Source organism: Hippocampus guttulatus, chromosome 12, assembly GCF_054856545.1.
Source record: "Hippocampus guttulatus isolate MCC_2025c chromosome 12, RoL_Hgut_1.0, whole genome shotgun sequence".
Classification (NCBI taxonomy): Eukaryota; Metazoa; Chordata; class Actinopteri; order Syngnathiformes; family Syngnathidae; genus Hippocampus; species Hippocampus guttulatus.
The window spans coordinates 21152573-21176613 of NC_141272.1; the positions used below are offsets into that span (position 1 = coordinate 21152573).

General features: G+C 46.4%; 1 protein-coding gene across 1 annotated transcript; it reads left to right on the forward strand.

Annotated features, from left to right (window-relative positions):
* The first annotated feature begins 2413 nt into the window (after positions 1-2413).
* LOC147197794 (uncharacterized) lies at positions 2414-24041 on the forward strand. The gene is made up of 4 exons (XM_086125786.1): positions 2414-2800; positions 22474-22588; positions 22704-23227; positions 24006-24041. Exons 1-4 carry the CDS (start codon positions 2414-2416, stop codon positions 24039-24041), a joined length of 1062 nt encoding a protein of 353 aa, XP_085981912.1.

Below are 24041 nucleotides of genomic sequence, written 5' to 3' on the forward strand. Positions count from 1 at the left end.
GGAGAACGGGGGTGATGTGCTGCTGGGAAGATGTTTTTGTGATGATGCGAGCAGAGGCGTTTTGAACCAGCTGGATTTTATGGAGGGACTTTTGAGGTAGGCCGAAGAGGAGAGTGTTGCAGTAATCAAGGCGGGATGTGACAAGACTGTGGACAAGAATAGCAGTGGTGCGGGGGGGTCAGGGAAGGGCGAAGTCTGGTAATATTGCGGAGGTGGAAATAAGCAGTGCGGGTGATGGTGTTGATATGTGAGTGGAAGGTGAGCATGCTATCCAGGATGACACCCAGACTCTTGACCTGGGGGGAGGGGGACACTAAGGAGCTGTCAATGTTGAAGGAAAAACTGTTTACTTTAGATAAAGTGGATTTGGTGCCAAGAAGGAGGACTTCAGTTTTATTAGCATTTAATTTAAGAAAGTTTGTTGTGAACCATGTTTTGAGTTCGGAGAGGCAAGACCCGAAGGAGGGCGGTGGGAGTATGGAGTTTGGCTTGCAGGAAAGGTAGAGCTGGGTGTCATCAGCAAAGCAGTGGAAGTGGATATTAAATTTGTGGAGGATATAGCCAAGAGGCAGGAGGTAGATGATGAAGAGAAGGGGACCTAGGACAGATCCGTGTGGTACACCTGTGGTGACTGGGGAGGGCTTTGAGGTGAAGGATTTGAGCTGGACAAACTGAGTGCAGCCAGTGAGGTAGGAGTGGAACCAACTGAGGGGAGTGTGGGAGAGACCAATGGAGGAAAGTCTATTGAGGAGGATAGGGTGAGAGATTGTGTCAAAGGCGGCGCTCAAGTCTAAGAGGATGAGGATAGAGACTAAACCGGAATCAGATGCTATGAGGCCTCGCATGGTGGGATGCCTCCACGTGGCGCGAGGGGGAACGCCGGGGGTCTCGAGCCCCTGCTGCGGCTGAATACCTACCAGCTGACGGGGAAGGAGAAGGGACCTCACCGGAAGGAGAGACACCCGATGCTCGCCCCACCGGAACGGAGGGAAGTGGGAGTAGCCGCCCCACAACCCTCCTTAAACAAAAGTCAGGCGAGGGCCCTTTCAGGACCCGCACGTGGCGCGACGAGGTGGGAAAAAGGTTCCCCAGGGGGTGAGATGGGGATGGTGAGAAGGAAGCGCAAGCAGGGCGGGATTGACAAAAGACATGTGGGAGGATGGGTGAAAGACAGGCCCTGGCAGTAAGAGGGGAGCGAGGAGCAGGAACGATAAAAGAAGAGAGAGGAATGAAAGAAGGGGAGACAGGAGGAAAGGAAGGGCGGGACGGGAAGGGGGAAACAGAACTGAAGCTCGGGGTAAGAATGGAGAACGAGTGATAGTCTCATGGAATGTGAGGCGATTGAGTGTGAGAGAAACATTTAGAAAGAGGTTGAGGAGAGTAGCAGAAAGAGTCAACAAAGCAAAATGGGAAGTGGTGCTGATGACGGAACTAAAGGCAGAAGAAGCCGGGGTGGTGTGGTTGGGTGAGGAGGAGGAACACGTAGTGCTTGTTCATGGGAGGAAAGCCGGTGATGTTGAGGGGAACGGCATTGAGGATGTGGATAGAGGAAGGACAACAGAAGTGGCTGGGAGAGAGAGTGGTGGCGGTGGTGCTGGGAGGGCTCAGGCTGGTATCAGTCTACCAACCGAGCTGGGGAATGGATGAATGAGAAATGGAGAGATGCCGACGAGATATGGGGAGTCAGGTGGTGATGGGAGGGAGTGAAAGACTGGTGATTGGAGGAGACTTCAATGCAAGTGTGGGAACGAATGTGAAGATAGGAGGAGTGTGTGGGAGGCATGGGTTGGGGAGGATGAATGAAGCCGGAAGGGACCTAATAGAATGGTGTCAGGAGCACGATCTGGCATATGTTAACAGCTATAGGAGGTTTAGAAGGAGGGGGACGTGGCGACACATGGCGAGTGGAAAATGGTATGAGTTGGATGGATTTCTGGTGAAAGGGAATGAGAGACACCGCATGGTGAAAAGGATGTGGACTATGAGTGAGTATGAATTGTCAGATCATAGGCCGGTGTGTATGAAGGTGAATGGGAAGTGGAAGAGATGGAGGACAGAAGAGAGGATCCAGAGGAGAGTGGTGCAAGCGAAGTGGGAGGTGTTGAAAGTGGAGGAGAAGAAAAGAGAATATGAGGAGAGGACAAGAGAGAAACTGGAGGAGTTGAACAAGGAAGGACTGGTAAAGGAGAGCGGGTGGACGGAGCTGGCGAAAATAATGGTGGAAACAGCAGTGGAGGTATGTGGAAGGGAGAGAAGAGAAATATCCAACCCTTGGACGGTAGGGAGAGAGGAGGAGATAGAAGAGATGAAGAAGAGGATATGGGAGAGGGTAGACAGAAGGAATAAGAAAATGGAGACACTGAATGTGAGGAGAAGGTTGAGAGTGAGGGGAGGAGGGAGAGGAGTGGGGGAGATGGAAGAAGAGCTCACCAGACTAAAAGCGGAAGTGAAGGAAACGCGAAAGGAATTGAAGAAGTTGCTGAGGAGGCTGGAAAGAGACTGGTGGGAAGGAGTGATTGAGGACTGTCAGGAAGCATGTTCTAGAGGGAGGCTTGGCGAAATGTACAAATGTTTGAGGAAGTTAGGAAAGAGGGATAAACCGGCCGCTCGGAGCACGACGGTGACAGCAAATGAGTTCAGGGAGCATTTTGAAAGCGTGTCGAGGGAGAGGTACGAGGAAGAACCGAGAGTGATCGAAGAGGCAGTTCGAGGAGCCGTAGATCTCAGGGACGATAGTAGAGCGAGCGAAGCAAACAAGATCATGAATGAGGTGCCTGAGAGGGAGGAAATCATGGAGGCTGTGAGGGAGATATGAGAGTCGGCACCGGGAGAGGATGGGGTGAGAATAGGATATTTACGGAATGCGTGTGAGGAAGTGATAGAAAGAGTGATTAAGATAGTGAGGAAGATGTTTGAGCAGAGGGCGGACCAGTGGGATGGAAGTGTAAAAGTGGGACTGATGGTACCGTTACATAAGAAGGGGGACAGGATGTGCAGCAGAGTGTTAGGAAGAATGTTAGCGAAGCGACTGAGTTGGTGGGCCGAACACCTGAGGCTCCTTGACGAAAACCAAGCGGGCTTTAGGAAAGGGAGGTCCACAGCGGATGTAACGCAAATGATGGTACGCATACAGGAGGATGTAGAAGATTGTAAGAAGAGAGTGACTCAGGAAGGGGTGAAGGATATGAATGATGACGACTGGCCATGTGCATGACTGTAAGATTTGAAAAAGGCGTATCCGAGAGTGAGTAAACCAGCGTTGTGGATGTTGCTTGAACGGTATGGGCTGAAAGGCAAATGTCTGGATACCATTATGGACCTGCATGAGACGACAGAGTATAAGGTGAGGGGAAGGGAGGGAGTGAGTGGAGGATGGATGCCAGCAAGAGGGCTGCGAGAAGGATGCTCTACATCACCGATTGTCTTTAACATCTACCATCAGGTGGTGATGAGGCAGGCACTGGCGGCGAGGAACCGAGATAACAGGGAGGAGAAAATGGTGGTGTGGAGGTGGATACCAGGAGGGTCATTCGCAGGTGAACATGGCTGGGAGAGAGGGAGCTCGGAAACAAAAGAAGTGAGTGTATCGAGCGCCTTGTTTGCAGACGACACTACTATAGTGGGAAAGAAAGGAGAGATACACGAGAGTGTAAGGAGGGTGAAAAGTGTGATGACTCAGTGGGAAGAGAGGAACAATGAGGAGAAGGAGGAGGTGCTGGAGTTTGGAACGCAAGAGGGGGAGGAGATTAGAGTGTTAGGAAGCTGGATTGGTACTCAGGCAGACGGGAAAAACAGGATCAAAAGGGCAGGAAAGCTATGGGGGAGTGTGAAAGGGTGGCTGAAAGGGACACGACTATCAAAGAGGTGGCAAGGGAGAGTAGTAGAGGCGTGTGTAGAGAGCAGCTTGCTGTATGACTGTCAGGTAAGAACGTGGTTGAAGAAGGATGTGGGAAAACTACAGAAGTGGATGGATAGGTGCTATAGGTATGTGTGGAGTGATAGGAATGGAGAACCACTGAGGCAAATGCAAGAAAGAGGAGTGAATATGTATGACGTGAGGAAAATGCTGGGAGTAAAATCCATTGAGTGGAAAATCGAGAGGCGAGTGTTGCAGAGAATCGGACGTGATGCGTATGGGAAATGAAAGACTAACAAAAGCTATGGTATTGGGATGGTGGGAGGAACTGGAAGGAAGAGGGAAGAAGATGGGGCGCAAAAGGAAGACGGTGTTGTACTGGAAGAGAGTGATGAGGAATGCAGGAATGGACTGGACGGAGGTGGAAAGATTGACGAGTGACAGGGAAGGATGGAAGTGGAGAGTGAGTGAGCGAATGGATCACCTGTATAAATGGGAAAATCAGAAAGGTCACAGATATGAGGTGGGAAGGAACGAGGAAAGACTGGAAAGGAATGGTAGGAGAGTGAATGACGGGTTGGTATGTAGGTATGAGGGGTGCGGAAAAGTGTGCAGGAGTAGAGCTGGTCTAACCATGCACGAAAAACGCATACACCGCAGGAACGAGGAACAGGTAGAGTTTGAGTGTGGGAAGTGTGGGAGGAGGTTTGGGTCGAAAGGGAATAAAATAAGTCACGAAAGGAGTTGCACAGGAGGAGCGTATGAGGAGAAGGGAGAAAGGAGAAAGGTGCAGAGGGTGTGAAAGGTGGGTGACGAAAGCAAACTATGCCAGACACGTGAGAGGGTGTGAAAGAGTGGACAGAGAGAATGAGGTGGAGAGGGGAGGAGGGAGAAGGGAGGGAGCGGGCGTGGCGCGTGGAGGGGGGGCTGGGGGGGGACGAAGGGCGAATGGGGAGGGGGGTCGCGGAGGGAGAAGGGTGGCTTGCGGGAGGTGTGGGAAGGAAATGTTGGCGGGGAACCTTGCGAGACACCAACGGGATTCGTGCCGGGTGTGGGACGTCAGGGGCCGACTGCCCAGGATCGGAGGATCGGAGATGCTATGAGGAGATCATTTACAATACGGATTAGGGCAGTCTGTGTGCTGTGGCGGGGGCGGAAACCGGACTGAAAGGGTTCATAGAGAGAGTGAAGGGACAGGTGGGAGTGGAGTTTAGCAGCAACAGTTTTTTCTCGGATTTTCGAGATAAATGGAAGGTTGGAGATGGGGCGGAGGTTATCGAAGTTGTTGGGGTCAGAGCCATGTTTTTTCAGTGTGGGGGTGATAGCAGAGGTTTTGAAGAGTGATGGGACAATACCAGAAGAGAGTGAGGAGTGGATAATAGCAGATATGAGAGGAAGCAGGGAAGGAAGGCAGGACTTAACAAGGGATGAAGGGAGGGGATCGAGCTGGCAAGTGGTGGGCTTGGATTTGAGTATGAGGTTGGATAATTCAGCAGTCGTGGGTGGAACAAAACTGGAGAAGAAATGACAAGGAGAAGAAGGTTCAGATGGGGGGGGGGGGCAGGCAGGTTTTGATGGGGGTGGTGATGGATCTTAAGGATTTAGTGATTGAAGTGCTCCATTATGGAGTTGCAGGTTGCTGTGGAGTACAGGTGGAGGGGGAGAGAATTTGGTGGCCGGAGGATTTTGTTCATGACGGAGAAGAGAGCTCTTGAATTTCCTTCGTTGGAGAGGATGAGGCCGGAGTAGTAGCTGGATTTGGTTTGTGCAATTTGGTCCTTGTATTTAGTGATATGGGTAGTGTATATGTCCTTATGGATGGTGAGACCGGTTTTCTTATACAGTCGCTCAAGTTGGCGTTTTTTTTAATTTCTAGATGTCTTCCACCTCCTCAACGGACAGTATTGACAGGCACACCATTCTCCACTTCCTCCAGGGATCTAGGGTGTACCCAGCAGCAAATGTCCCGAGGGGCAAGTAGGCTCCCCACTGCCCGCTCTTCTCGTCGAGAAAATTTTGTCGATGGCATCGAGAGACCAGCCAACCAATTCCATGATTTGTTTTCAGGATGAAAATACGGCCGGAGGCTAGGATAGTCTAGACAAGGACAGCACATAGACTGAGTGGCGAGCAAGGGAAGGGGGGGGGGGGGGGGGGGGGCAGGAGCAGAGCAAAAAAGTGTCCGCCTTCATCGAGAGCCAAGCAGAAAGACCCGGATGAGGTTCATGAGGTTGAGCGGTTGAGGTTCATGGATGACTTGACACTTGTATCAACCCTGCATCGCTTGAACTCAGAAGCCCATTTTTTCACAGTTGCATAATGGTGCACCATTGTCCTAATGGATTTCCTTGGAGAGCTAACCATTATTTTTTTTGATATTTTAAGATTGCTTGAATCACTGTTGTGTCGATATTTAGATTAGTCACACATGCCTCATCTTCACCAGTCTTTGACGAGCCAAAGTTCTGACGCTACGCCATCATCATTTTGGCTGTGTGTTTAGGGCAGGGTGTCGCGGGCCACATTTAGTAACCGTTTCCATTGGGTCACACCCCTAGCAGGTACCAGTCGCCAATGAGTGAAAGGTGAGCATGTAAGAGGTGAAGAGAAAAACGTGAGTACATTGTAAAATGGCTAAATAAAGTACAACCGAACTCAGTTTTGCTTCCGTTGCCTTTTTAAAAACGTGTTTTTAGCGTGCGTGCATGCATGCTGTATGTTTAAGCTGGCGTATGTTTTACCATGCCTGGTTGCGCCCAATAATACAGTGCGTTTTGTGTATGTGTCAAATACAGAAATAGCACCCCTTACTGAGACTGCGCCCAACAACACGGTGCGCCGAATGGTCGTGAAAATACAGTATTATTAATATGTCCTTTTGTTTTCATCTTTGTAAATGAATTATGAATGTCAGAATCAGATTTATTGGCCAAGTGTGTAAAACACAAAGAATTTGCCCTGCTAGTTACAACTCGACCAGAGAAGCAGAAACAAAAAATGATGACCAACAGAAAGGGACAGAACGGGAAGGCTGGTGCTTCACTATTTCGTGCCCCGAGATCTTGAATATGAAATGAAACGAAATAGGGGAGGGGAAGGAAAAAAAGACTGACTCTCTCCAATTTCCTTCAGAGAGCATGGCTTAAGGCTAAGAAAAAAAAATCTCACCACATGGAGTGTACTTTTTAAAGACATGAAGACAGATCTCAAGACTTTACATGTCATGAACCGGGAGGATCGAACTAGACGCAACCAGACTAACTAGCAGCTAAGTCCGTTTGAGTGCTCCACAGCTCATGTTTCATGGCAGGGGAAAAATTAGGCTGCTGAAAAGGCTTCACGGTGGTTCTGGCTAAGGAGCGGGGACACGCGGTGTAGTGCCCTAGCTGGACACAAGTCGGGGTCTGATCAGGTGAGGGTGTCTGATGAAACACCCGATGACCCCGGGTAATCACTGACTATGTGTCCAGGTTGCACCATTTGGTGGATTCAAGTACAAGAATATGCATCTGAAACAGGTAACATTTTAATAAAACATTAATGGCTTTTCGAAAAATGTTTTGGGGGAGAGGTAGGGTTGGGAGCAATATGGCCCTATGATGCATCCCAAGAAGTTGTTCTGAAAGACGAGTCGAAATCTTTGGGGTGGGATGGATTCATCTCAATAATTATTATTCCACAAACACAACATCACTCAAAAACTGTGTTTAGACTTCCAGGGCACATAGAACATATTGAAAAGAAAATGTTTGATTTGACTTCCACTTCAATGTATTTTTTTTCTCCGTGCATTACTAAACAAGCTCCCTGAGAAGAAGTGCTTGTGGCTAAAGCCACACTGTGGCAGGACATTTACATTATGCCATCTCTGGTTATATGTTGATTACATATTATATAGACACACTCCATATATACAGGTGTTGACAAGTAAATTGTCATTTTACAGGTTCTGTACCTGAATAAAAACTATTACTCCCTCCTGTATTGCACAGTCAGTGTCTATTACAATTCATGTGCACGTTCATTCCTGGCACCACCCTTTGTCTTATCTGTGAAAGCCTGAACAGTGAAAGTGTCAGCAAAGGACAGAAAAGCCTGAACAGTGCTACTGGACAATTACATAAAAGACGGCTGCCATTCAAAGGTCTGGTATTGAGCATCTGTTCCACATGACCCTCACGAACCTTGTTCATCACTCTTTTTTTGTCTTTTAAAATAGGTCATTCCATAAGCTTCTGCATGCTCCACATTTTGTGTTTTCATTTTGTGTTCTCGCTGCAAGGATGACATTTTTTTTTCTATTTAAGGTCTCATCCATTGTTGCTATCTGGTTGTTGCTATCTGGATGTATATACAGTATGGATATGGATTGAATTAACTGTACACCTGAGATGCAAAAGCTGTTTTTCAGGTCAGTATGAAAAAAATGTTCTGGCAATATATGCACATATGCACTTTGCTTAGCAATTGTCATTTTTAGTAATAATTAAAGGTTATTGTTTAATATATGGTTCTAGATGAAGTAAATGAATGCTCCTGTCTAACTTAGACTCATTTACATGACCAACCTGTGGCTCTTTGGTAGAGCTGGTTCATTTGCAGCTCCCAGGCTTTCACATGACAAGAGTCGAAAACGCCTGGGTGGTGTCCAGCAGAATTTACGATGTCAGCCTATCATCAATCCCGTTACTTGATTGGCATAGAGGGGAACCAGTCAGATGACAACTGAATCACTGCTCATGCGCAAACAACAGTGCTAAGCGCCAAGCTAGTCAGCGAATTACCTCAGATTTTATGGCAGGGGTGCCCAATACGTCGATTGCGATCGACCGGGTCCCAGCAGACTTGTCCCAAGTCAACCGCGAGGGTTGGGAGGAGGAAATGGGGGTGGGGGGGGGGGGGCTTCGGGTGTCTGTGTGTTTCGATTTCGTTCATGTTAGGTGATGTTCCGGCTGTCGCTCATCTTCTTGGCCTGCGCTTGCGTGCATATGCGCCCGTGTGCAAGGTTGAGTGCCCACATGTGTGAGCGTGTATATGCTTGTACGTGCGCGATCGGGCCGATCGCGGGAGGTTGGTCACTTCAAAAGTCGATCTTTGATCAAAAACGTTTTCCCAATGTGGCATGCTCACCCTAGTAATAAGACACCGCTACAGCTCGCATGCAGACAGTGCCTGCTTCGAGTGGCAACAACGGAATACAAGCCAAATTTGACGAGGATTGTTCAAGAAAAGGAATGCCAGAAGTTCCTGCAATAAGGCGCGAAACAGCATGCATAATAAGAGAAGAACGTTATTATATTTTTGTTTGTGGAGTTGAACTGAGAGTTTGTGTGTGTGTGAGACAGTGCACACAAAATTCATTGTTGAAAATGACTGGCCTGTGGTCTTAGTACTGTAGGAGTCAATTTCTGTCAGTATCATGTTGGTGCGTGCGTGCGTGCGTGCGTGCGTGTGTGTGTGTGTGTGTGTGAAGCTACTTGTGACTGTACTACAAGAAATGTTGCAGCCTTTCTAAGTGAGCTTCAAAGACAGCGTTCAGTCTCACTTCCATTGTCCATCCACGTCACCTTGATTTGATTGCTTTCTGAAAATGGTTTTATTTTGGTGATTGTATATCCTTGTTGTTAGTGTTCCCTTAAAATGACTGCATCCTTTGAAATGTGACTCGATCTGAGACAGCTGCTTTGGAGGATGAAGTGGGTTTTTATAAACAAACAAATCTCTGTGTCACTCGACAGGGCCATGGTTAGGGTTTTAACTCCAAGGCCCAAGAGGAATGTGACATCCCAGGGGAGAGGTAGAAAGCCTGGGCCCCGCATAATTTGAGCCACTGACACAAAATGGAGGTTTATATATATATATATATACACAGTATATATGTCTTTCATCTTCTTGTCCATTAAAATATTGTATCAATAACAGTGGCCGGGAAATTAAACAGGTTAAACAATGAGATGTCCTCTGGGGCTGCCTTCCCCCTCTAAATTAGTCTTTGCATTTTTGAAGAAGCTTATTCTCCCCTCTTCTGCCATTTCAACCTCAGTCTAGATCAGTAACACATGCTCCAGTATGATAGCACTGATCAGAGTTTGAATTTAGAGTGTTCATGAATAGGACATTATGCCATATGCTCTCTGCACTGCCTTTTTTCCTATTGCCGCTGCTTTAGGAATCTGCAATTTTAACTTTCTTTGAATGGCGGCGCGGACACCCACAGCAGCGCCTCTTGTTTTATGTTGTCTTGAGAGGGAAGAAATGTCATCTGTGCTGTATGTCACACATACAGCACAGATGACAATAAGGTTCTATCTCATCTAATTCAATTATGCTGCTAAAAAAGAAATGGTCGTAGAAGTATAATGCCAGTTTTCCAATGTAATAAATGTAAGATAAAAAAATGCGCCCATTGAGCTGGACACAACAGTTCTCGTCATTCATTACTGAACAGTTTGAATCCAGATTTACCTTGCATCAGCCTCTGTGCAACCAACCCTTGCAAACTTGATGATTTAATTTTTCCTGAGCTTCTCCTAGACATGGATACATTTTATCCAAGCCCTCGTATTCAATCAAGGTCTTATTTCAGCCCTGCATTTCGGCTCAGGTTATTATCAAATTGCCCTGCTGCGGATCAGTCCATGGTTCTCTAACTCAAATTTGATGACCTATAATCTGTAACAAAGTTTTGTGCAGTGTATCTAACATCAGACATAAACCATAAACCACAGTAAGCAAAATAACAATATTAATAACATCAAAATAAATAATTCAAAAATTAATTGATTCATGAGTGGAAAAAAATAAAGTAATATTGGTTTCTAATTGATATATATACAGATATATACTGTATATATATACACAGGTATATATACAGCAGTGGCGGATGCTGGTCTGTCAAAGAAGGGAAGCTCAATTTTGGCCAACATCATAAAATAATAAAAATAATAATACATTTTATTTATAAGCGCCTTTCAAGACACCCAAGGACACTTTACAATAACAAAAAACACAAAACAATACGGGTTGAGCAGCGGCAGCCAAAACGCGCCAGCGTTCACTCAACCCGAAAGTCAGAAAGAAACCACAAGGGAGGCAGAGGGGGAGAAAAAAAAAACACGCTCGAACTACCCTCATTTTGAGGATAATTTGAGTGAGGCAAAAATGTGTCTGTTTATTTATATGTGAATTCTACTCTCTGTTCCTTTTCAAGACAATGATCTGTGACCCTGTCATACCTACAAGGAGTCTTTTCCAGGGACTTAATGAGTGTCCTACAACTACAGGAACTACAATAAAACCTACCAGAAATAAAAGATTAAGTTGTCGCTAGTTGTTTACAACAAAGAGTGTCGCTAAGATGATTAGGAGAAGTCTCCAGCTCAACTCAGAACAGAATGCGAATTGAAAAATTGCTCACACGGATGCCTACACTAAAAGGTCGGTGATTGGCTCATTTCGATGTCAATCAAACTGGCACACAGGCTCAGACAGATCATCCAATCTGATGCAGAAAAGCCTGGCGTCCGGTACCCTCCCACTTCCATCCAGTCCCAGAGACGCCGAGCGTCCATGGGCGGGACAAAAACCAGCTTGTATCCAATGACTCGTCTCCGTTCAACGCATTGGGACAACGTACCCTGAACTCTCGAGACGCTCGGCGTCCGGGCAGTAGACGCTCTGCGGACGCTCAGCGGACGCTCAGCGGACGCTCAGCGTCCACCGTTTAAAGCACAGCGAAGCTGCGGGAATGAATGAGAAGGGAGTCGCGTCGTAACCAGTAAGAAGAAGCTGATTCGGAACAAAAGTTGAGCACGTTGTAGTGCATATTTAGTCAATGACAGGTACACGCAATGAAATTTACATTCATATATTTGATCACTTATTCTTTGACATTTCAGGGGAAGCTGAGCTTCCCTTGCAGTTCGAGACCAATCGCCACTGATATACAGGTACCGTATTTTCACGACGATAAGGCGCAATTAAAAGTCTTAAATTTTCTCCAAAATGGACAGGACGCCTTATAACGTGGAGCGTCTAGTGTATGCACCGGGTTCCAAAGCCTGACTGAGAGCACTTCTGGCCGACACGCTTTTTATACAGAGAAAAGGCGGACGTAAGTGACGAAAGGCATGCGGAGGTCCGCCAATGAGTGAAGAGTGGGCATGTAAGAGGACGCTAAAGGCACGTCACTAGCAGGTACCAGTCACCAATGAGTGAAGGATGGGCGTGTAAGAGGACTCTAAAGGCACGCCCCTAGCAGGTACCAGTCGCCAATGAGTGAAGGGTAGGCATGTAAGAGGACGCTCAAGGCACGCCCCTAGCAGGTACCAGTCGCATGAGTACATTGTAAAATGGCTAAATAAAGTACAACCGTTGCCTTTTTAAAAATGTGTTTTTAGCGTTTGTCCGTATGTCTTAGCTGATACCGTATGCTTTAAGCTAACATACCTGGTATGTTTTAGCGTGCATGCATGCCGTAGGTTTAAGATGGCGTATATTTTACCATGCTTGGCTGCGCCCAATAATACAGTGCGTTTTGTGTATGGGTCAAATACAGAAATAGCACCCGTTACCTTAGCCTTGATCTTAGCCTCCAACCGTCTTTTCCATCTCATCTGGCCTCATTCTCTTTCGTGTACCGCTTTAGGCGGCTGGACAAGGCTTGGAGCCTTTGTTTGGCAGTTTCGAGTGCTTCAGGTATGGTCATCTGGATGTACCTCTCGGGTATCGGCCTTTTCATCACACCTCTCTGGGCCTCCGTCAATTGACTCACATCTTTCCGAGCCGCCTTGATCTTAGCCTCCAACCGTCTTTTCCATCTCATGGTCCATTCCATGGTTGCTCTTATAGCCAAGCATCTCTAGGATCACTGATGCTGAAGCGTATATCAGCTCATTGGTTTCCGTGATCGTTACGGTAGGGATCGCCCTCAGTGCTGCATTCACACTTTCCATGAGACTATCAGGTGGTACTTCACATAGCCGTTGTAATCGGTTTCTAGGTTGCCCAGCTTTCATTCTCCCCATGAATGAAAGGTCAGTTGCTGCCTCGCTCAGCATTTCATTCATTGGGGCTGGCCTACCAATCTCATCATCTGCATTCATTGGGGCTTGCCTCCCAAACTCTGGTATGACCTCCTCCTCTGATCTGGCAGCCTGGGGCCCTTCACCATGGAACCTGCGTTGTACCTCATCAATCTCAAGTTGTGACAGCAGTTGCCGTTTGTGGATGTTGGAACACTGAGCTACTAGTTGTTTCGTGGTCAACCGTCACTGTGGGTTTCGAAGTAACCATTTAGCCCACATTCTCTGCATGTAACCCCTCTGACTAGGGTTGCTTGAGTACTAGCATTCCAACAGAGCCATGTTATCGCATCTCGCCCATCTCCGCTTTGTTCCAGTAGCCCATTTTTCATCAAGGTGCTCTGGTTCCCCAGCACCTGACGCAGACCTTGTTTGGCCGGGCGACGTCTGAGCCGGCATGTCATTCATTTTATTGTCTCTCATCATTGTATGAGGTAGGCATTAGAGGGATCTTGCCCAAGGACCCACACTGGATGGTGTTATGTGCTCATTTTTTGCCCCAAGCGGGATTCGAATCACCGTCTCCCGTACGCCAAAGCGATGCCTTACCAACTGAGCTATCCAGCCGCTTATATATATATATATATATATATATATCAGAGGCGATTGCTCTTAGACTGCAAGGGAAGCTCAGCTTCCCCTAAAATGTCAAAAAGTAAGTGATCAAATATATGTGTGTACATACAATTGTGTGGACATGTCATTGACTAAATATGCGCTACAACGCGCTCAACTTTTGTTCCGAATCAGCTTCTTATTACTGGTTATGACGCGACTTTCTTCTCATTCATTCCCGCAGCTTCACTGTGCTTTAAACTGTGTGGACGCTGTGCGTCTGTCGCGCGGACGCTGGGTGTCTCGAGAGTTCTGAGGTTGTCCCAATGCATTGAAACGAAACGAGTCATTGGATAAATGCTGGTTTTGTCCCACCTGTCGGACGCTCAGCGTCTCTGGGCGTCTATGGACAGTGGGCGTGTATCGGCCCGCCTGGATGCTGAGCTTTTCTGCATGATGATTGGATGATCTGTCTGAGGCTGAATCTATTTTTGATTGACAGCGAAATGAGCCAATCACCGATCTTTTAGTGTCGGCAGCCGTGGGAGCATTTTTCAATTCTCATTCTGTTCTGAGTTGAACTTGAGACTTCTTCTAATCATTTTAGCGACACCCTCTTTGTTGAAAGTTACTAGTGACAAATTAATATTTTATTTCTGGTAGGTTTTATTGTAGTTGCTTGTGTTCGCAGACTGACCTATATCACCACAGGGTCACAGATCATTTTCTTGAAAAGGACGGGAGAGTAGAATTCACATATAAATAAACGGACATATTTTATCATGTAGGCCGAAATTGAGCTTCCTCTCCCTGATAGACCAGCATCCGCCACTGATATATATATTTATGTCAGTAAATATACAAAAGCTCCCTTCATATATAAGTAAATATATAAAAGCTCCATTGATATTTAGCATATAGAAGGTCCAGATTTTTGTTCTTGCTCATTGCACAGTGCAACGTGTTGATTGACGTTGTTCGTAAATGAGTAGGATGTACATTATTGAGGTCTCCACTCTCCAATAACAAGTGAGAGTGCGCTAGGTTGCTCAAATTGCAATCCCACAATGAAAGCACATATGACGTCCCTCACAACGGGGCTAAAGCTTGAATGTAAATAAATGACTGCATTTTTTTTAACAGCCATTAGTTTGTCCGTTGATGTGTCAGAAGGAACAATTCAAATCCGTCTAATCTTCTGGGCTGGTTCATCCATCCATTTTTCACGAGATCCCGCCAGTACTAATTTTCATTCATAATGATCTTCATTGGTGTGAGCAGCTTTTCTGTTTGGCACTATCCCAGCAGTTTCTTTCCTTTATGTACTGTCATAATTATGGTGCGGCTGAACTTTGTGGGAATGTGTGAAAGGCTGCTTCTGTGAGTAAGTAAAATAAAGGGAAGTTGGAGTAAATATGTATTATGCGACCAATGTATACGATAGAACAATGTCAATTTTGAAAAATGCACACATCAAAGCGATAAGTCAATGATGTGAAGATTTATTGACATCAAAATAAATACTTTTAATTACAGCTTTCGTAAGTCTCTTAGCAGTGGCGGAAATTTTACCCCGGTCCAACCAGCGCGTTGCATTCGGGGCCAGGCAGCATTTGGGGCCCATGAAGGAAGGGGGAAAAACAGCTGTCCAGAAGACCAGCCAAAGACAGCCGATATTGTAAATAGAATAGCCTGGGGCAGGTCAGTCACGCTGAGTGGCTAGTATGGCAGGAGGAAATGAGAATTTGTCTGATCGCCTGTCAATCACAATACGTCTTGATGGTGTGGTGTGAAGCATGCAAAAAAAGGAAAATATATATAATTATAATTATAATGTTAAAATGACGAAAATAGATTTTTTAAAAAAAATTCAAGCCAGGCAAAAGCTAGCGCTAAATTAAATAAGCTAAATTACAATACAGTTAAAAGGGCTATAAAATATTGAGTCATTGATCGATTTGTGATGAGGTAAATTTTTTGCCACTAGGTGTTGTGAATGTTTTATGTCGGACGTTGATGACAGTTACAATACCAGTTACAATACCTATTAAGAGCAAGTTACTTTGAACGTGAAGCAACTCGTGGACTCCTGCCCCTTTTGTTCATTGAAAATTACAACCAGTCCCCAGTTCCCACCAATATATTTATCCTTCCATCCATTTTCTGATCCACTTTAGCTTCACATTGGTTGCGGGTGTGTTGGAGCCTATCCCAGCCGTCTTCGGGGAGTAGGCAGGGACACCCTGGACGAGTTGCCAGAACCGGTTGCCAGCCAATCGCAGGGCACACACAGACTCAACTCAATTGTATTTATAGAGCAATTTAAAACAACCACCACTGTATACAAAGTGCTGTACATAGAGCAAATATCATATATACAACAATCATTTAAAAAACAAAATAATGAAGACAGTAGAAAGCACAAAACAGTAAAAATAAGATCAAGTTTGAGTCATGTAGAGTCAAATGCCAAAGAATACAAATTAGTTTTGAGACGAGTTTTAAAGATGGGCAGCGAGAGGGCTTGCCGAATGTTCAGTGGGAGGTCATTCGAAAGAGAGGGACCAGCAACAGAAAAGGCTCAATCCCCTCTGAACCTCCGCTTAGTTCTTGGCATGTCCACGCACGTTTGTTTTGCCAGCCACGGCAGCGCGAGACACCGAAAACGGATACTTAAAGAGTTTATGAATGGAAAGTTTACTTTTAAAAGGTTGCCAGATTGTTCCACTGACAAGACCAAAGTTACCTGTATGTTTTGCAGTCGTAAACTGAGCTATCATCATTGCACGTCGAGTCTGAAATACCACTTAATGGCCAAGCAAACAGCTGACGCGAGTACTCCGCCCCCTCGTCTCAGACAGACAGCTGTGGATCATTTCAAAGCGAAGAAAATGGATGACATGACGAAGAACAAATTTGCTGAAGCCATAGCGAAATGTATGGCGACTGCATGCAAGACTGTCAACATTGTCCACAGCTCGACTCAAGATGAAATCATTCTCATTGCATCTAACGACTCCACTACGGATTGCCAGCGAGACCCTCCATTCCAAGCGGTGTACAGAGATTGTACGTAGCGGAGAAGGCTTAGGTACACCAAGCAGGAGAAGACACGATTTCGGGAGAGAAATAAGAGACTAGGTAGATGAGTCTCTGGTGAATAAAGAGCAGGGATTACGTTGAGTTCGATGTATGCCACTGACGTGATTGTTACTTGTTTGGAACTATTTTGTGTGGAAGGTTACAGTGTTCTGTGTCCATATAAAGAAAGCGGGTGGAGCTTCTCTGTGTTCGTCTGACAGCGACTGTGCGCTGATGCACGTCGAGAGTTTAGCGGTGCAGTGGTAGCGACCACACTGAAAATAAAACGTCTCCATTGTTGTCATCGAACCAAGTGTAGTCATCCGAAATTATGTCTACACAAAACCGTAGAGTAGTGATGGGTCCATGAGGCCTCATGAGGCGTGTCGACACAATGACACACTGTGTTGATACTGTGCTGATACTGTGTCGCTGACCATTGCCATCTGCTGGACCTTCAAAATCCCTGCAGCCAACCCACTTGACAGACTGAACAGACTGATTTGATGATGAATTGTTATACAATGCACTCCCTCACTTTACCCACAATAGCCACAAGTGCCATTGTTTATGTTGTCTATACTGTTCAGATTACATGTTTTTTATACAGTGTAGCTTTCTTAGCTGTGTGTGTTTAATGCACAGCATGTTTGCATGCATATATGCACTGAGGATTGAGAGGAAGAAATTTCTGCATTTATGCTGCATGTCATACATAAAGCATATTTGACAATAAAGATGACATTGACCCTTGACAATATCATTCACATCCATGCATTCATATTGTATCATTCAATGTGTTTCAATAATGTGAAAATCATGTGAATGAGGATGCTTGTGGGCTTTGTCTTCACAAATTTTGATTTAGAAAAATAAGATGCTCCAGTGTTTTAAATTTCAGTCTGTTGCGTTTAAGATAAGATATCCCTTTATTTGTCCCGCAATGGGGAAATTACAGTCAGAATTCAGAAAGGAAAACGCTGGGTAGGGAGAGGGAAAAAAAAAACACGCTTGAACTATCCTCTTCCGAGGATAACTTAAGTCCAGGATAAAAAAAGACCCTAGCACATAAATAAGCATATGACAGTTACAACAAGTCACAAGACATAACATGTAATAAGGGGGAGGATGAATGGGAAGGGGGGAGGGAAGAGGGGGGTGACCGCGACGCGGCAGACCTGGCCAGCTGCACGGACACGTGCGCTCTGCAGGTCGAACCACGTCACGGGGGAAAAAGAATCGGAGCGATGAAGATGGTGATATTAAGGATGTGTATGCGCGTGTGGTTGTCCAGTTGTGTATGTGTATGCGTGTACAGGTCATAGCTGCTTCGTCAAGGTCTGCTCATGAAGACAGTCCCAGCTTATCAGTCCATGGCCGAGAAGGAGGGGGGTGATGGTGGGGGCCCTAGATTCCATGCGTACTTCCATCCAGGGGAAAGGGCCAGATAGCGTTGTTCGTTTTGGGGGGACGGCCGCCAACAATTTCAGACAGCCTTGAATCCGTGGTCTGTATCTCTTCACTGGCGCCGATCAGCCAAATTCGCAATCTCTTTCCGCAGCGCGGATTCCAACTTCTCCATGTTGTTGTCGATCGTGCGGAGTCGCTCCAAAACCACATCAATATTGCGGTTGAGCTCAGTCACCGCTTGAGTCTGAGTGTTGGACATTCGCACCAAACCATCCAGAATGACTGGCAGCTTCTTCACTTCCAATAAAGCCGCTCCCGTCGGTTGAATTTTGCGATAGAACAGAAATCTGCCAACACCAAACAGCAGCATACCTGTTATCAAAAGGCCGATAATGTCGATGTCTTCCACATCCTCCACGGACAGTATTGCCAGGCACACCGTTCTCCACTTTCTCCATGGATCAAGGGCGTATCCAGCAGCAAATGTCCCCGGGGGGCAAGCAGGCTCCCCACTGCCTGCTCTTTTCGTCGAAAAAATTTTGTCGATTGCATCGAGAGACCAGCCAACTAATTCCATGGTTAGTTCTTCGGATGAAAATACGGTAGGAGGCTAGGAAAAGTTAGACAAAGACAGCACAAAGACTACGTGGCGAGCAAGGAGAGGGTGGGGGTGAGGGCAGGAGCTGAGCAAAAAGCGTCCGCCTTCGTCGAGAGCCAAGCAGAAAGGCAAATGCATGCTATTTCCCCTGTTGTGGAGAACACACACACGCAATGGAATAAGACATGTCAAAAATCCGAGAGGCACTTGGTGAGACAAGGAGATTTTAATAAATACCTTATTCTCCAAAAGGAGATCAAAATGGCTCTACACGGCGGACAATTTGTGTTTGTCCGGAAGCTGCTCCATAACATGCACGTACTATAGCAACGTCACTCGAGTGAAGCGCGTCTCAGCAGTCGATAGTCTGCTGCTCTCTGCTGTGCGCGCGTGAGCGCGAGCACGTACCCGCGGCGCCGACCCAACCCACGACACATATTAAGCTTTGAACTACGACAACAGCTAAGCTAGCCTAGCCGATGTAATGATGGTCAGCAGACAAGGTTTACGTTTTATGTGACTTTTAATAACAACGTGGCAGTCATCAAACATGTGGCGTACTCACTCGCAGTCACTTTCTGGAACTCCCCCTTATAGGCGGGACCTCTCAATCAACTGGAGTATGAAGTACAGTACAAACGTTCATAAAGCACTTCTAATATAATAATAGCCTATTATATGACAGCCGACATGACGCTCGAAGTCAGACGGACAGGTTTTTTCTGATCACCAGTGTGTTTTCCGTATTGCCCAAACATATATTTTTATTCGAGCGAGGGTGAGGTCTGACTTGTTTCGGCAGTCGGCATCGTGTCGCCAGACGCATTTCCATAGAAACACTGTGCGGGCTTTGGCTGCGTCAACGCCCCCTGCACTGAGTCGACGCCCCCTGGACTAAGTGCCGCAGCCTGGACTGTGCCAAGCAGCCTGGACTGTGTTGACGCAGCCGATGCAGTCTAAACTGCGGCGGTGCATTTCACGTGTCAATCACGTGACGTAATGAAGCAGCACATGCACCGACACGTGGTTTGCTCTGTGAGCCCGGCGCATGCGTCAACGCATCGGTGTCGCTGGACCCATCACTACCGCAGGGAGACTTCCGCGCAAGAAGGACCAACACAATCAACATAGCCTGACTGCTGTGTTCAAAGAAAACTTGACAAAAACGAAGTATGCAACCATGGCTTAAATCCACTATAGGCTGAGTTCTAGTTTACCTTAGATGTGCACTTTATAATGTTATATTGTTCTGTTTTGATTCCATAAAAAGAGCTGTTAAAGCAGTTGTTGTGTGACAAAATATTTTTTTCACTATTGTTGATGGACAGTAATATTGTGTGAGAGATTGTGTGAATAACTGCTCCAAATGAAAAATGTTCATGTAAAATTGAAAATCAAAATTATTTCAGTAAATATTTGCATTTTGCACATAGAAAACTGATTCATGATTCCATGTTGATGAGAGCGTTAAAATGGGGGAAAATAGGACAAAAAACTATAAAAGAAAATTCATAAGCGATAAAAAATGTTCGAGTGATCACGATTAATTTTTTTGTTCATTTAAGTTAATTATAACAGTTGCATTTTTAATTAGATTAAATATTTTAATCGTTTGACAGCTCTAATATATATACTGTATAAAAAAATCCTCGTCTCACCCCCCCTCGGGTGGTGTCCGTCCCTCATTCAGCTCGGGTCCTCTACCAGAGGCCGGGAAACTTGAGGGTTCTGCGCAGTATCCTTGCTGTTCCCAGCACTGCACATTTCTGGACTGAGATGTCCGATTTTGTTCCCGGGATCTGTTGCAACCTCTCATCTAGTTTGGGGGTCAATGCCCCGAGTGCTCCGACCACCACAGGCACGACTGTCACCTTTACCTTCCAGGCTCTCTCCAGCTCCTCTCTGAGCCCTTGGTATTTCTCGAGTTTCTCGTGTTCCTTCTTTCTGATGTTTCCATCACTTGGGACCGCTACATCCACTACAACGGCTTTCCTCTGCCCTTTATCTATGATCACGATATCTGGTTGGTTCGCCATTACCATCTTGTCAGTCTGGATCTGGAAGTCCCACAGGATCTTCGCTCTGTCATTCTCCACCACCTTCGGAGGTGTTTCCCATTTTGACCTTGGGGTTTCCAGTCCATACTCCGCACAGATGTTTCGGTAGACTATGCCAGCCACCTGGTTATGGCGTTCCATGTAGGCTTTCCCTGCCAGCATCTTACACCCTGCAGTTATGTGTTGGATCGTCTCAGGTGCCTCTTTGCACAACCTACACCTTGGGTCTTGTCTGGTGTGGTATATCTGGGCCTCAATGGCTCTGGTGCTCGGGGCCTGCTCATGAGCAGCCAGGATGAGTGCCTCTGTGCTGTCCTTTAGGTCAGCCCTCTCTAGCCACTGATAGGACTTCTTGAGATCGGCCACTTCAGTTATGGTGCGGTGGTACATCCCGTGTAGGGGCTTGTCCTCCCATGACACTGCAGCCCGGACCTAGAGTCGCTGTCTTTAAACTGCAAGCCATTCTCCTCGCCACGTGAGTTCACCTCCTTTTTACTAGTCGGTGTTTACATTGCGCCACAAGCTAACGCTAACACGATACAAACGCTAGCCGAACAAGTAAACAAACTCGAACTAAAATACCCAGAGTCACCCCTGATCATTTTGGGCGATTTTAATAGAGCACATCTTAACCGTGAACTTCCCAGATATAAGCAGCACATCGACTGTTTCACCAGAGAAGGCAACATTCTAGACCACTGCTATACAACAATCAAAAATTCATACCGATCGGTCGCCCGTGCAGCATTGGGTCTTTCTGACCACAATTTAATCCACTTAATACCTACGTACAGACAGAAACTCAAATGTGTTAAACCGGTTGTTAAGACTGTGAAAAAATGGACAGATGAAGCAAAGCTAGCTCTACAAGAATGCTTAGACTGCACTGATTGGGGCGTCTTTGAAACTTCAACGGGCACACTGGATGAATACACAGACACTGTAACATCATACATCAGTTTCTGTGAGGACATGTGTGTACCAACGAAGTCCTTCCGCTCCTTCAACAATAACAAGCCATGGTTTACTCCCAAACTCAGGCAACTCAGGAAAGAGAAAGAGGCCGCATTTAGAAGTGGAGATCGGGCACTGTACAAACACGCCCGAAACCAATTGACAAAGGAAATTAACATCGCTAAGAGAAGCTATGCAGAGAGGCTGAAAAAACAGTTCTCTGCTAACGACTCTGCATCTGTATGGAATGGCCTGAAAGCAATCACTAACTATAGAATGCCACCCCCCCAAACAGTGAACAATAAGGGTCTTGCTAATGAACTAAACATGCTTTCTGCCGATTTGAAAAGGACACCCCCATTTCCCACACACACCCACCTCTACCAGAAACCACTCTACCTACCCCCCCCCACCCTCTTTTTCTCCACTACAGATCCACGAACAGGACGTGAGACGGCTCTTCAAGCAGCAGAAGATCAAGAAAGCTGCGGGGCCCGACAAAGTGTCCCCCTCCTGCCTGAAAGTCTGCGCTGACCAGCTGGCTCCGGTCTTCACACAAATCTTCAACAGATCCCTGGAGCTGTGTGAGGTCCCATCCTGCTTCAAACAGTCTACCATCATCCCAGTTCCCAAGAAATCGGCAATATCGGAACTGAACGACTATAGGCCTGTCGCCCTGACGTCTGTGGTCATGAAGTCCTTTGAACGCCTTGTGCTGAACCACCTAAAGAACGTCACCGGACCCCTGCTGGACCCTCTCCAGTTTGCCTACCGGGCAAACAGGTCTGTGGAAGACGCAGTCAACATAGGTCTGCACTACATCCTCGAGCACCTCGACAGTACAGGGACCTACGCAAGGATTCTGCTTGTGGATTTCAGCTCTGCGTTCAACACCATCATCCCGGAACTCCTCACCCCCAAACTTCTCCACCTCGGTGTGTCCCCTACGATCTGCCAGTGGATCCTCAGCTTCCTGACGGGACGGACACAACAGGTGAGACTGGGAGCAACAACATCATCAATACGCACCACCAGCACTGGAGCCCCACAGGGATGTGTCCTCTCTCCACTGCTCTTCTCTCTCTACACAAACGATTGCACCTCAACAGATCCAGCTGTCAAACTCATAAAGTTCGCAGACGACACCACGGTCATCGGTCTCATCAAAGACGGCGACGAGTCTGCGTACCGCCAACAAGTGGAGCAGCTGGAGCTCTGGTGCAGCCGACACAACCTTGGGCTGAACACGCTCAAGACTGTAGAGATGATCGTGGACTTCAGGAAACATTCTTCTCCACAGTTGCCCCTCACACTATCCAACTGCCCTGTGTCAACCGTCGAGACCTTCAAGTTCCTGGGAATCACAGTCTCCCAGGACATGAAGTGGGAAGTCAACACCATCTCCATCCTGAAAAAGGCCCGGCAGAGGATGTACTTCCTGAGGCTGCTGAGGAAGCATGCCCTGCCACAGGAGGTGCTACGACAGTTCTACACGGCAGTCATCGAATCAATCCTGTGTTCTTCCATCACGGTTTGGTTTGGGGCCGCCACAAAAAAGGACAAAATCCGACTTCAACGGACAGTTAGGACGGCGGAAAAAATTACTGGCACCATTCTTGAGGACTTGCACACTGCAAGAATCAAGACAAGGGCACGGAAATTCCTCCTGGATCCCCCGCACTCTGCCCACCACCTTTTCCAGCTACTCCCCTCAGGCAGACGTTACAGATCCATGCGCACCAAATCCAGTAGACACTTAAACAGCTTCTTCCCTCTAGCCATTAACTCCTTAAACAGTCACTGACGTAGTCACTCTTCTTGTACTACAAATACTGCTACTGGTTACTCTAAAATGGTTCAATGATTTTGTTGTTTACGATGATACTAATGCAGCGTGTTATACCGGAGACAAATTCCTTGTGTGTTCTACATACTTGGCCAATAAAGATGATTCTGATTCTGACATTTATGTTTCCATCTATCTATCTATCTATCTATCTATCTATCTATCTATCTACTCAGTGATTATCAACCTTTTCTGAGTCAAGGTACACATTTAAAATAAAAAAAAAATCTCACCGCAAACGCACACAAAAAGTGGATAGACATGTCAATGATATACTTTCTGCCATCTCATTGAAGATCATTAATTTTTTCTGTCTGCCTCTATAAGTCGCTGATATAGATAGGTGGACAAAGATGCATTACATCATTATTTGTTATGAATAAATAATGATTTGGCCAATTAAGTGAAATATGTGTGGGTGTGTTAAGGGGTTGCTCAAGGGAGGTTGGTTGTTTGAAAAGTAGATGTTCAGTCAAAAAAGGGTGGGAACGCATCATGAAGTTCATTGAAATGGAAGAGCAAATTTTTTGGTAAACTGTTGGTCTGACTAAAATTTGTTCGCTAGTCTGTTCAGATGGCCTTTTGTTTTGAAAAAGACTGA